The 13,802-nt window shown below is 38.2% G+C and overlaps 1 protein-coding gene across 8 annotated transcripts in view; it reads right to left on the reverse strand.

The window, feature by feature from the left end:
* Nucleotides 1–13,549, reverse strand: part of LOC143862387 (protein VAC14 homolog) — a 56,387-nt gene extending 42,838 nt beyond the window's left edge. The window contains exons 1-12 of one of the 8 annotated variants that reach the window (XM_077373424.1): nt 13,117–13,546; nt 12,498–12,592; nt 12,296–12,361; nt 9,895–10,014; nt 9,755–9,783; nt 9,508–9,649; nt 9,317–9,411; nt 8,809–8,895; nt 8,477–8,584; nt 8,191–8,279; nt 7,874–7,955; nt 6,736–6,801 (exon numbers count right to left, since the gene is read on the reverse strand). In XM_077373424.1, coding sequence (XP_077229539.1) covers nt 9,394–9,411; nt 9,508–9,649; nt 9,755–9,783; nt 9,895–10,014; nt 12,296–12,334 — 348 coding nt within the window. In that variant the 5' untranslated portion in view covers nt 12,335–12,361; nt 12,498–12,592; nt 13,117–13,546 and the 3' untranslated portion in view covers nt 6,736–6,801; nt 7,874–7,955; nt 8,191–8,279; ... (1 more) ...; nt 8,809–8,895; nt 9,317–9,393. The other 7 variants (XM_077373427.1, XM_077373423.1, XM_077373428.1 and 4 more) reach the window with 7 other exon arrangements.
* Nucleotides 13,550–13,802: the final 253 nt, after the last annotated feature.

Below are 13,802 nucleotides of genomic sequence, written 5' to 3' on the forward strand. Positions count from 1 at the left end.
ACATTTTATCCGAGGCGACATTGTATCTGAAGCGACCTTGTATTTGAAGGAAAAATAGTATCTGATGAGACATTATATCCTAAGGCTACATTATATCCGAAGCGAAATTGTAACCGAAGGCAACATAGTATCCGAGGCGACTTTATATCCGAAGAACCATTGTATCAGAGGCGACATTGTATCCGAAGGCGGCCTTATATCCGAATGAAATTGTATCCAAGGCCACATTGTATGCGAGGCGACATTATATCCAATGGCAATATAGTATCCGAGGCGACATTGTACCCGTGGGTGACATAGTATCCGACGCGACCTTGTATCCGAAACCAAAATAGTATTCGAAGCTACATTGTATCCAAGGCTACATTGCATCTGAGGCGACATTATATTCGAAGGCAACATAGTACCCAAAGCGACATTGTAGCCTAAGGCGACATAGTATCCGAGGCGATTTTATATTTGAGGCAACATTGTGTCTGAGGCGACATTATATCCGAAGGGGACATACTATCCCAAGCGACGTTGTATCCGAAAGCAAAATAGTATCCGAGGCGACATTATATCTGAAGCCAACATGGTATCCGAAGCGAAATTTTAGCCGAAGGCAATATAGTATCCGAGGCTACATTGTATCCGAGGCAACTTTATATCAGAGGCGACTTTATATTCGAGGCAACATTGTATCCGAGGCGACATTATATCTGAAGGCAACATAGTATCCGAAGCCACATTGTAGCCGATGGAAACATAGTACCCGAGGCTACATTGAATTCGAGGCAACTTTATATCTGAAACAACATTGTATCCGAGGCGACATTGTCTCCGATGTTGAAATTGTATCCGAAGCGACCATCTATCCGACAGCAAATTAGTATCTGAGGCTACATTGTATCCAAGGCGACATTATATCCAGAGGTAACATAGTATTCGAAGCAACATTATAGCCGAACGGACCTTGTACCTGAAGGCAACATAGTATTCGAACGGACCTTGTATCCGAAAGCAAAATAGTATCCGAGGCTACAGTGTATCCGAGGGGACATTATATCCAAAGGCAACATAGAATCTGAAGCGACATTTTAGCCAAAGGCAACATAGTGTCTGACGCTACATTGTATCCGAGACAACTTTAAATCCGAGGCAACATTATATCAAAGGCGACAGTATATCCGAAGGCGACCTTGCTTCTGAAGCGACCTTCTATCCGAAAGAAAATATTATCCGAGGGTACATTGTATCTAAGGCGACATTATATCCGAAGCGACATTGTAGCCGAAGGCAACATAGTAACCAAGGCTACATTGTATCAAAGGCGACTTTATATCCAAGGCAACATTGTATCCGATGCGATGGCGACAGTGTATCCGAAGCGAGCTAGTATCCGAAAGCAAAATAGTATCCGAAGCTACATCGTTTTCGAGGCGACATTATATCCAAAGCCAACATAGTATCCGAAGCGACATTGTAGTCGAAGGACTACATTGTATCCGAGGTGACTTTATATCTAAGGCGACATTTTATCCGAAGCGACATTGTACCCGAAGGCGACTTAGTATCTGAAGCGACCTTGTATCTGAAAGCAAAATAGTTACAAGACTACATTGTATCCGAGGCAACATTATATCCGAAGGCAATATAGTATCCGAAGCTACATTGTACCCGGAGGCAGCATAGTACCCGAGGCTACATCGTTTCCTATGCGACTTTATATCCGAGGCAACATTGTATTCAATGGCGACATTGTATCCGAAACCAAAATAGTATCTGAGGCTACATTTTATCCTAGGCGACATTATATCTGAAGGTATGGTAATATCTCCGAAGGCATCATTGTATCTGAGGCATCATTGTATCCGAGGTGACATTATATCCGAAGGCAACATAGTATCCGAAGCGACATTTTAGCCGAAGGCAACATAGTATCCGGACGACTTTATATAAAGGCAACATTGAATCCGAGGCGACTTGTATCCGAAGGCAAAATAGTATCCGAAGCGACCTTGTATCCGAATGAAATAGTACCCGAGGCGACATTATATCCTATGGCAACATAGTATCCGTTGCTACATTGTAGCAGAAGGCAACAGAGCATCTGAGGCAACTTTATATATATATTTTTAAATGACTTTTAATTAATATTAAGGTAGCATTCAGGACCAGGAGTCCCAGTCTGCAATACAAAATATTAAATAGGACTGGCATGGGCATACCCAAAACCAGATAGCAAGTACAGCAAATAAAAACAACATATTGTCCCCCTACACCTCCTCCTCTCTTTCTGACATTGGCAACCTTTCTTAACGAGTTCAATGGGATTACTTGAATACCTTAGTCTATGTCTTTCTAACCAAAGCCAACCTGCATTTCTAAGAACCTACAGCCTTCAAGACATTCAAGAGACAACATAGCAAGGCAAAAGTGTACAGGGGAGGAGTCTAGACAAAAGACTTCTCGAGTCAAGACTAATGGGTCCAAGAGAAACCATCAGCTTAAACAAGAACCCTGTACAGGTTCCCCCAACAGTTAAAAGCGACTACTGAAATTAAACCATACACAAATCATTGAGCTTCGTACTTGCATCTTCCAGCTTTCTGCAATTAATTTCCTTCCCTCCTACTTCTATCCGCATATCTAAACAGAGCTTAATTGACCTAAAATCATATACAACAATTCGAACACAAATTTTCCTTTACTGAGAGTATCTCTGTACTTTTCGAGTGGCCCCCATTAATTTTGCGATTCAGTTATTGGCTCGGCCTCTGTGATTGTCCCTGCTGTCTCATTCACTCCTCGAGATTGAATGGATTAGTACATTTCTCGTCTTTTTCCTAGATTCTCATGGTAGGACATCCCCAATACATCGCCCATAGCTAGGAACTTATTAAAACCTACCAATTCTGGGTTCTGAGGCACATCCTCATCATTTGCTATCAGGATTCCTTTTCCTTTGTCTTCCCTATCCAATTCATCAGATTGAGCGACCTTGTATCCGAAAGCAAAATAGTATCTGAGGCGACATTATATCTGAAGGCAATATAGTAACTGAAGTGACATTGTAGCCGAAGGCAACATAGTATCTGAGGCTACAATGTATCCGAGCCAACTTTATATTTCTAGGCAACATTGTATCCGAGGCGACATGGTAACCGAAGGCGACATTGTACCCAAAGCGACATTGTAGCCGAAGGGCAACATTGTATTCGATGCGACTTAATATCCGAGGCAACATTGTATCCGATGCGACATTGTATCCGAAGGTGACATAATATCTGAAGCGACCTTGTATCCGAAAGCAAAATAGTATCTGATGCTACATCATATCCGAGGCGACATTATATCCGAAGGCAACATAGTATCTGAAGCGACCATGTATCCGAAAGCAAAATAGTATCCGACGCGACATTATATCCGAAGGCAACATAGTATCCGAAGCGACATTGTATCCGAGGCTACATGGTATCCCAGGCGACTTTATATTCAAGGCAACATTGTATCTGAGGCGACATTATATCCGAAGGCAACAGTATCCGAAGCGACCTTGTATCCAAAAGCAAAATAGTATACGAGGCAACATTATATCCCAAGGCAACATAGTATCCGAAGCAACATTGTACCCAAAGGCAACATAGTATCCGAGGCAACGTTATATCCGAGGCGACATTCTATCCAAAGGAGATATAGTATCCGAAGCAACCTTGTATCCGAAAGCAAAATAGTACCCGAGGCTACATTTATCCGAGGCGACATTATATCCGAAGGCAACATAGTATCTGAAGCGACATTGTAGCCTAAGGCAACATAGTATGTGAGGCTACATTGTATCCGAGTCGACATTATATCCGAGGCAACATTGTATCCAAGGCGACATTGTATCCAAATGAGACATAGTATCCGAAGCGACGTATCCGAAAGCAAAATAGTATCTGATGCTACATTGTATCCAAGGCGACATTATATGTAAAGGCAACATAATATCCGAAGTGACCTTGTATCCGAAGTCAAAATAGTATCTGATGCTACAATGTATTCGAGGCGACATTATATCCGAAGCAACATTGTAGCTTAAGGGCAACATTGTATCCGAGGCAAGTTTATATCCGCGGCAACATTGTCTCAAGGGCGACATTGCATCCGAAGGCGACATAATATCCGAAGCGACCTTCTATCCGAGGCTACATTGTATCCGAGGCGACATTATATCCGAAGGCAAAAAATTTCGGGCTAACATGTGTAGATTTTAGTAATGTTTCGGCCATGTCGACTGAAGCACTACCACTTTAGTATTTAGATTACAGAACTTCGATTGAAATGTTGAAATTTCGACCAAAGTGGATAAAGAAGGTTGGGTTTCACATTTTTGCTTGGAAAGTACTTATTTTATGTTTTTTCTTGTTTTGTTACTTATGACACAAATCTATTAACTATTTGTTGATTACAGGCATTTGGATATGAATTAATGCATGGATTTTTATTTTTCATGGATTTATGGCTTTGAACTTTGGAAAAAATATCTTTTCAAATAAAAACTAATCACATAAACATGTTAGCTTTTAATTTTATTATAATGTGAGTTCTTACCTGATGTACTGATTGATGGGACCCGATTTTTTGTTTTAAAAAATAATTATTTTACTTATTTTTGTTAAAAATCCTTTAATACAGGAAAAACTAGATTTTAAAAAAAAAAACTTTAAATATATGCATGTTAGCTTCCAATTTTTTATGTGAGTTATTATTTCCCAAAATACCGATTAAAGGAGTAAGATTTTTTCCAAAAAAATTATTTTTTTTTTTTTTTGTTAGAAAATCCTATAAATTTCCACCATTATATTGTACTCCTACTTCATGAAATTAATGAATGGAGTGGCGTTCTCTTGAATGGAGTGACTTCCTCTGACATTTTTCTAACGGTTCCAGACATGCACAACCACGCATGTAATTAGGTGTTTGATCTTGTTAAACTGTTATTGATAGTTGTCTTGCTTGTGTGATGTGTATTTGTGCTTATTCTAACATTTCCTGCAGTTTTAGCATAGATTTCCATTGTTTACATGCATTTCCCTAAAGTTTTGTGATTTTACACGATTTCCACCGCATCGCCAAGGATTTTTCTTCCACGGCTTGAATATAACCCTCTCAAGCAACAATCTCAGGAACAATGACGACAGAAGCATCGATACTCCTGTCAAAACATGATCCACAGTAGAGAACTCCATGAAATAAGCCAAGCGTCAACACTGGCCACCTCCGTGCACCTGAACGAAAGCCAAGCAGAAACCATCTGGCCCAAGAGCCCGATCCCCCCTTGAGACAACCAAGATAGCCTTCTGGACTTCCTCAACGGTGAATGGCTTCTCTATATTTTCAGTACTCCTATCATCCAAGAAATCAAAGTTCGAACAAAATCCCCTCCATCTTAGGTTTAATGCCTCTCTCTGCCAAATAAAGAGACTAATAGAAGAAAACATCACCATAAATAGAGGCTGGATTAGCACATCAAGATCCTAAGCATGCCCTGGATTCAAGTGGCTCTTCTTCTAGCAGTGGCAATGTTCTGAAAGTAAGTAGTGTTCTTATGCCCATCTTGCAACCATTCAGTCCTAGCACGTTAGCACCACTTGCTCTTATCATCAGGGTGCCTCCCTGCCACTCAACTCAAAATCGCATATATGAGCATCCCGTTCTTTTTATGTAGAAGACAGATTTTCTCAAGAATCTTATCTTTCTTGTAACTTGTAACACGACAAGCTGAACAACTTTATCGACCACCCCTTCAACTTAGACTTCGTGAAACGAAGTATTTGAGCAAGATAGTGATTTCCTTCGTAACAAAACCTCTCACAAGGCAATCTTTACCCCTTTTATAAGTTGTTTGTTCTTAATAAAATAACTCTTTGCCTCACAAAAAAAAAAAAGGAAAAGAAAAACTACACGTTCATTTCGTATGCATTATGCCACTTCATAGAGAGCATCTATGAATCTCCAGGGCAAGGCCACAATCATGTTATGAGAAGCACCTTCTACAATCAACAACTTATGGGCACAACAATCATAACTTATACCAGCCTTAAAAGGCTGGACCTCCGCCTCATTGGAGAGTTTAAATTCGATCACTAGACAATCTTGAATTTTCTTTTTCATGTTAAGTTAGGGAACACTTTAGTAACCGAAGTTATTTCTGGCAGAGCACTAGACAATCTTGAATTTTCAAAAAATAAAAGAGGCTCACAAAGAACAACGGCAGACTTCACTGAGATTTAAGTTTTTTTTTTTTTTTTTGAATGGTGAGATTTAAGTATTTCTACCAGAAATTGCAAATGATAAAACAATAAAACATGGCAACAACTACGTAATATTGAGCATTCTAGATAATGAAAACCAAATTTTTTGAAGCCAGTCGCAAGCATCATGCTTATTAGGGCTAAGAAAATACATTAAATGAAAGACAAACTGAGAAGGGTTTGTGATGGAACCAAGGTTTTAAATTTCGGTTTCGGTACTGATTTCGGACCCCATGAAAATCCAAAATTTCGGACCGAATTTCCAAAATTTCGGCCGAAAATTTGTAACATTTCTTTATTTATTTTTTAAATGACATTTTCTAAAAAATTCGGACCGAAATTCCGAAATTTCGGGAAAATTCGGTTTTGGTCCCCACACTTTCGAATTTCGTCCGAGATTTAAAACCATGGATGGAACTATCAAAAAATAAGAAAACTTAAGAAAAGGAATTACCTCATCAGAAGGATCAGATAGTGCTTTGAGAAGGGTGCCAAAGATGTCGTCCAAGAAAGATATGACCTGTTCCAAGCACAAGCACAAGCACAACCTTTAAAACATTCAACATAAAAAAAAAAACAGTAGCAGATTTAGAAAGGAATAATTACAACAATAACATAGAGAATAGTTAGTGGTCATTATGAAGAACTCTCTTCAAAAACCAATGCTCAATATGAATTTATAGTCGAGCTTTGGCCAAATGACTGTGTTTAGGAAATTTTCGAGCAACATTTTTTGTGAAAATGCAATACATTTTTCAATGGAATAATATAGCGTACATCAATATAATTTGAACCATGCACAAGATACAAATTACAAGAAGAAAAAGATCAACAAGGTAACACATGCGCAAATACCCTCTCTAGAGGTCACCACATGCAGTTGAGAAAATTTAAGTGGTATATTGATGGATGACCATATACGATCTGAAGAAGTTCGAATTGTTCATAAAGTCCGAATTGTTCACGATCAAGTGACCATATACCATATACCATATACGATCAAGATATTACAAGTTCCTCAAATATCTCCTTTCACCATATAAGGAAATCGGCTAATGGGGAGGCAGGTAAGTTAGACAAGGAAGGAGTGTTTTTGTCGTCCTTTGAATAATTTGACTTCTTACTGCCATAATTTTTTCTCCTCATTGTTCTTTATTTTCTATTTTCTATTCGTTCTTGTATCTTGACCATCTCGGTCTTTTTTCTTAATGAATCTCTTGACCATTCAAAAAATAATAATTGAAAAAGAAAATCATGAATCAGTAGAGTGACGTACAGATCAAGGAACATCACAAAGAAAGGGTTGTGTCCCACAAAAGGGAAAGCTAGCATATACAAACCCATCCAGCCTCAATAGCAACCTCATCAGCAATAATCTTTTTTTTTCATTTTTTTAAGCGTAGCAACAACATTTTTCTTAGCTACCAAAACATTTGCCAATGTTCCATTATAAACTCTAAAATCTCAAAAATGATATTAGCAGAAGTGAACACAATAGTAAAGACTAATTCTGAAAACTAACACGAAAGATCAATATGTATGCTACAACATGTGCATACATTAACATGGTATGAAAAAAAAAAAATGATTACCTCAGTACGATGTCTTGCCAAAAGCGTAGCAATCAAATGCAAAGCCTCAATTCGAGTAGCTTCCATCTCACTAGATAATTGTCTGACAAAAAAAAAAAACAACAACTATATAATCACCATCTAATCATATTATAAATGTTGCTAATTCATCCAGGATGAACAGTGTCTCATGCACCTAATTATAACATGAAACAAGGAACCTCTTTTTTACAGTTTCCTATTGTTGCTCTTTTCGAAGCACGCAAGAGGTATACTAAGTTCTGGGGACATCAGTACCCTTTAAACCTAGCTGTTTTTCCAGGTGACAAAAACTACACCTTGCAATGGAGAGGATGGCTCCCACATCAAATCCCTCAGCTGGGTCAGCCCTAATTGCATGAAGCTCTTCATTGGTTTTACGGGCAACCTAAGCAAATAAATAGGATAAAGTGTGCGGGACGGTCAATGCTCCAAAAAAAGCATGCAATTACATGTATTGTGATTACAATTTGAGATAAACAAATTAGGAATCAATTTACCACCCTCTTTTTTACTTTTTATTTTTTTGGTTGATTGGTTATGTGCATGTGGTTGGACGTATGGGAAAAGGAAAAAAGAACTTACAACTCTTATTTTCTCTTCTTTATCAGATATGCAGGGTAAAATAGCTCACAAAATGTCAGCATAATAAGGAACGAGCTGGTCTCCCCCAAGTTTTACAAATTCATTTATCTGCACAATAGAGTAAATGAGTTGTACTCGGTTACTGTCTGAAATACAACATCCAATGGATATTCAATAACTAGCAGTAGAACACTAGAACCAGTGAGATCACCCATCCTTTTCCAAGAGAAAGTCACTTACACTGATGAGCTTGGAGAATGGATTGAAGAAACAGGCATAAATATGAGAGAAATAGCTTCATGATTCTTGTTGCAATAAGCTTATATCCTTACCCATGTGATAGCTGTCAGCAGGGTCAATTCAGTGGAAGAAGCAGCCCTCTGTACCAATATTTCTGCCATGCGACCATAATCTACAGACTTCATAGTACCGCTACTTTGGTCAGAAGATTAAAAGACAAGAACCATTATAAACTTTTAAATTTGCTATTTTTTAAAATACTTGATCAAAACAGATACTAATTATTATCAGCAATTTCTTGTCAAAACTATAAAATAAATATAAATCCATCATGCAATTCCAAGGGAAAGATGTGAATGTTTGATAATATTCTTCCAGGAAAAGAAGAAGAAAACGGGCAAAAACAGCATCGTAAAAAGAGTCCAAAACATGACGATCTTCCGCCTTGAGATATATTGTTTTTCTATTTGCTTCCTCTATTTTTATTCGCTTCTTTGTAATTGGACCATCTCGGTTCCGTTCTAATCTAATATATTGTGCCATTTCAAAAAAAAAAAAAATAGTCCAAAACATTTTCACGCCTAGAGAATAAAGACTTACTGGAGAATCCTTTATCTCTTGGAGAAATTCAGAAACTGCAGAATCAGCCTGTTGTCGTATTTCATGACTGGAGTCGCTTAGCATGTTGAATAAACCTGAAAGTGAGTCCCTGTCAACTAGAATGTATTTTCAGTAAAACAAAAATCCATGTAGCTCCAAGTAGGTGTAATTTGTAATTGGGGCATATTTACAATCAAGAAAATCTGGAGAAAACCAAGCATATCAATATCAGGAACACTATGCAATACGGTGATCCATCCCACCAAAAATTGCCGGACATAAGGATTAAGAACATTCATGCGCTCCCTTAGCAGAGGTATAAATTCTTCGATGCTGAAAAAATAAATCATACCAACCATATCTTCCAATTTTATAATTTGTATACAAAATTTTGACATCTAAACTTAAAAAAAGATTGAACGAGGCAAGAAAAGGTACCTGAATTGATCACTTTCAGTCACAATATCCTGGCATCAAATCTGAAAACAATTAAAATTTGCATGTATATTTTCATATGATGATTGACATTTGACACAACCCAACAGACGAGTCAACAAAAGATCAAGGTAACAGGAAACCTTTACAAGCCGGTCTAGAAGATGAGCAGTATTCTGAACATTGGAATCTGAGTCTGCTGAAAGCGTACAGAGTGCATCAAATATCTGATGATAGAATACAATGAAATCTCCTCTTACAACCTGCTCAACAGGTAAAGTATACGTTAGGCCCCATACATATTAAATAAACGGCACTAGTAACATCTAGGAAAATCAAAGGCATAAAATAAAATCCAGTTGATTCACTGTTACCTTTGCTATGTTATACAGTGCTTCATAAGCATAATAGCGAACCCTACTATCTTGGTCAGAAAATGAATTAAGCACGGGTGGTACGATTTGTTGAGAGATTACATCCAAAAGAAATAAATTATTTAAAGAATGTCTAGGAAAAGAAAGGAAGATAATAATCTAGCATAAAAAAAACTACATGCGAAGATTGAAATTAGAACCCTAGACATAAAAGCCTGGATACTACTGTGGCTTTATCCATGCAATAACAATTTTAAATGGTTTTCAACCGATATGGACACTATAAATCCTAAATGCTCGAATCATGATCACACAATCAAGTCAGATTTACCCACACATGCAGTTCATGTATTGACCCCACTCAGACTCATCTAGGACACTTTTTTACAACAGATGGATTTTATTAAAACAACAGGTTCATCTAAGACCAACCAACCAATCTGAAATTCAGATGCACAAGCAAAGCATCAGCAGTTCTAAAATTTACACCGTCCCCTTTTTGTCTTTTTTCTTTGTTCTTTATGGCAACAAATCTTATTGATAAAGTCCCCTTTTTTTCTTTTAAGTGAATCGGAGAAGTTAATAATCAGTTCAGTTATTGACGCACAACCAGCTGAATCCAAGTTCTAAGCAATTATATGAAATAGTTTCATGGAAAATAAGAAAAATGAGAAAGAGAAAGAAACCAGTGTACAACCCATGTTCCTCACTTAGAGTGAGGTGTTTAGACCTACAAGACAGGGGGGGTTGTGTCCCCAGTTTCAGGTAGTTCAATAGGGCATGGACAATGTATGCCATTCAAATTCATCTCAAAAAGCTATTCCACATGGGGTTATTTAAGCCAGTTGTGGATTAGAGCTGATCCACTGCAGTTAGCATAGAGTGAGTTTGAAGATTATATCCGGTGTATTTTGATTTGTGACACTACATTGGGAATAGACAAGAACCCTTTTCAGACACAATATGCCCCAGAGATGTCTACAAAACTAGGTGGATCCTAAACTGCTTGAACTTGCAGCCAATCACAACACACAAGGATAGAGTTGCAAGCGGTTTAACATGAAGGAACAGAGATATAGACCCTGCACAGGAAGGCCACCATCAAGAGATGAGAACTGACAGATTAGTATGAGATGCAGGACCTATTGTATGCAATTTACATGGCAAGGCACCGGGCAATGGATGTTGCCTATAGGAATGAAAGAGCTGTTAGAAGCATAGAGATCACTAGATAGATATTGTTCTCTGATTTTAAAATGGGATTTTGGATATGGAAGTCCTTACCACGTAAGGCATATCATGGATTACCAACAAGAATAAATCCCACATTTTGGCCCCGGGGAGAATAAAGAAGCTAAGGGAAAAAAAAACTGACACAGAGAAAAGTACCTTAAAATTGTCTCACACGAAAAGAAGACAAAATGGTCAGCGTTTGAAATGGAAAGGGAAAAAAACCAATATGTAACCAAACCAAAGCAAAAAATTACAAAAAAAATAATAACAAAAGAGAAGATATCGAGGATTACTAGCCTTGAGCTATTCTTTTTTTTTTTTGAAAGCAAGCCTTGAGCTATTCATAAACAAAAGTATGAAAAAAATATGCAAAACGTCATCTATTGGGCCTCCAAATAACAGTCTAATTGTTTCATGGATGATTTTAGGGTTAAAGAATATAATATTGAGCCAAGAGTAGCTAAGAATACAAGGCTAAAGAGTTCAGCAACATGACATGCTTCTAGTTTTAAATTTGGAAAAACGTCAATGAGCTGATATGGGCTCGATTTATAGCATCCAAGAACCAAGAGTAGCTGCACATTCATCATAGTTAGAAGTTAGAGAGTGGAACTTTTTTCTTTTTGAATGGTGTTAGCTAGTAGAACTTTACAGACCAAGAAAAGTACGGGATCGCTAGAAAGCTGGTTTCAGCACGCAACCCATAGATCCCATGGAGTCAAAAGTACTAATTTGATCGTGGGCCATTCTAAGTTGCGAAACTAATGGATCTTCAGCAATACTTAGCTGTGTTACGTTAAATTCTAAGTTGCGAAACTAATGAATCTTCAGCTATACTTAGCTGTGTTACATTAAATTCTAAGTTACGAAACTAAGGGCAAATAAAAACTAAAAAGTGGAAAACTAAAAAACATAATTCATTTCTCAAATTCCTTACCTCAAGATGCTGAGCAGCTCCTGATGTCAAACCAACCATTGCTGCAGCAAGCCCTATCAAACCACCCTACCAAAAAATAATAAACAGAAAACACTTTCATTAATAAATTAACATTCAAGTGGTAAATTTCTCTGCCTCGAGCAAAAACAAATAATTAATATATTGTAAAAAGATGAGAGAGAAATCTAAAAGAAATGCAAACCTTCCGATGATTCACTCGAGGGGGGAGTATGTGAACTCTGTAGTTAAGAGATTGATCACCGCTGTTATCTTGTCATGATCTCCTGCTGCCGCAAGCTGCATTACAAAATAACAAAACAAATTGAAAAGTTGATTGAGGCCAACTTGAACGCCCTAAATCCATTTAAAACCCCAGATAAAGATAGGCGCATACCTCTAGGGCAGAAAATGGCCATTTTGAACGCCCTAAGCCATTTCAGACCCTAGATGAAGATAGGAGCATACCTCTAGGGCAGAAAATGGCCAATTTGAACGCCCTAAGCCATTTCAGACCCTAGATTAAGGATAGGAGCATACCTCTAGGGCAGAAAAAGGCCAATTTGAACGCTCTAAGCCATTTCAAAGCCTAGATGAAGATAGGAGCATAACTCTAGGGCAGAAAATGGCCAATTTGAACGCTCTAAGCCATTTCAAACCCTATATAAAGATAGGTGCATACCTCTAGGGCAGAAAATGGCCAATTTGAACAACCTAAGCCATTTCAAACCCTAGATTAAGATAGGTGCATACCCCTAGGGCGGAAAATGGCCAATTTAAACGCCCTGAGCCATTTCAAACCCTAGATAAGGATAGGTGCATACCTCTAGGGCGGCATTCTTCCGCTTCTCTTAGAGCTTGTCAGCGAGATTACGAAGAACAGCTGCCGAAATTATCGACAGAGCTTCGGCCATGGATTTTGGGAACCGGAGAAGAATCAAAGGGCGAGGATCAGGAGTCGTTTTCACAACTTCTTCTCTTCTTCGAATCGGAACATCTCACGAATCTCTTTCAGATCGAGCTTCGTGAATAGATTTAACGTGCCCTAATCGGCATTCTCCATAGCTAAATCGGAAATTATGAACAGATAGAGAGGGACTGGGAGAAGAATCCCTAACCCTAGGTTTTTAGAAACATGGATCAGACTGAGTAAGAATCGTTCGAGGGATTTGTTTTTTTCCTTCTTCTCTGTTTTGGGCTCTCAACGCCTCTTCGTTCACCGTTGGTCGTCTCGGCAACCGCATTTAAAGCTGGAGGAGCCGAAATTAGTAAATTTACAGAAATACGACTGCACTATAAATAGAATGACGAAGATATCCCTCCTAGGAATTGCAAGCAATAGCGGCTCTGGGGTTTTGAATGGCAGAATAGGTATGTATCAATCGGCTTGGATAGATTTGGAATTTCGAATATGGCGAACCCACTGGCTGGATTTCCGCTTTGAGTTACAAAAAAAGACTCCCTCTTTTGGAGATGAATGACGAGGGAGTCCCTACACTTTTTGACAGTA

The sequence above is a fragment of the Tasmannia lanceolata genome, unplaced genomic scaffold (assembly GCF_043159265.1).
Source record: "Tasmannia lanceolata isolate RefF3 unplaced genomic scaffold, GAP_Taslan_0.1 ptg000037l, whole genome shotgun sequence".
NCBI classification, from domain to species: Eukaryota; Viridiplantae; Streptophyta; class Magnoliopsida; order Canellales; family Winteraceae; genus Tasmannia; species Tasmannia lanceolata.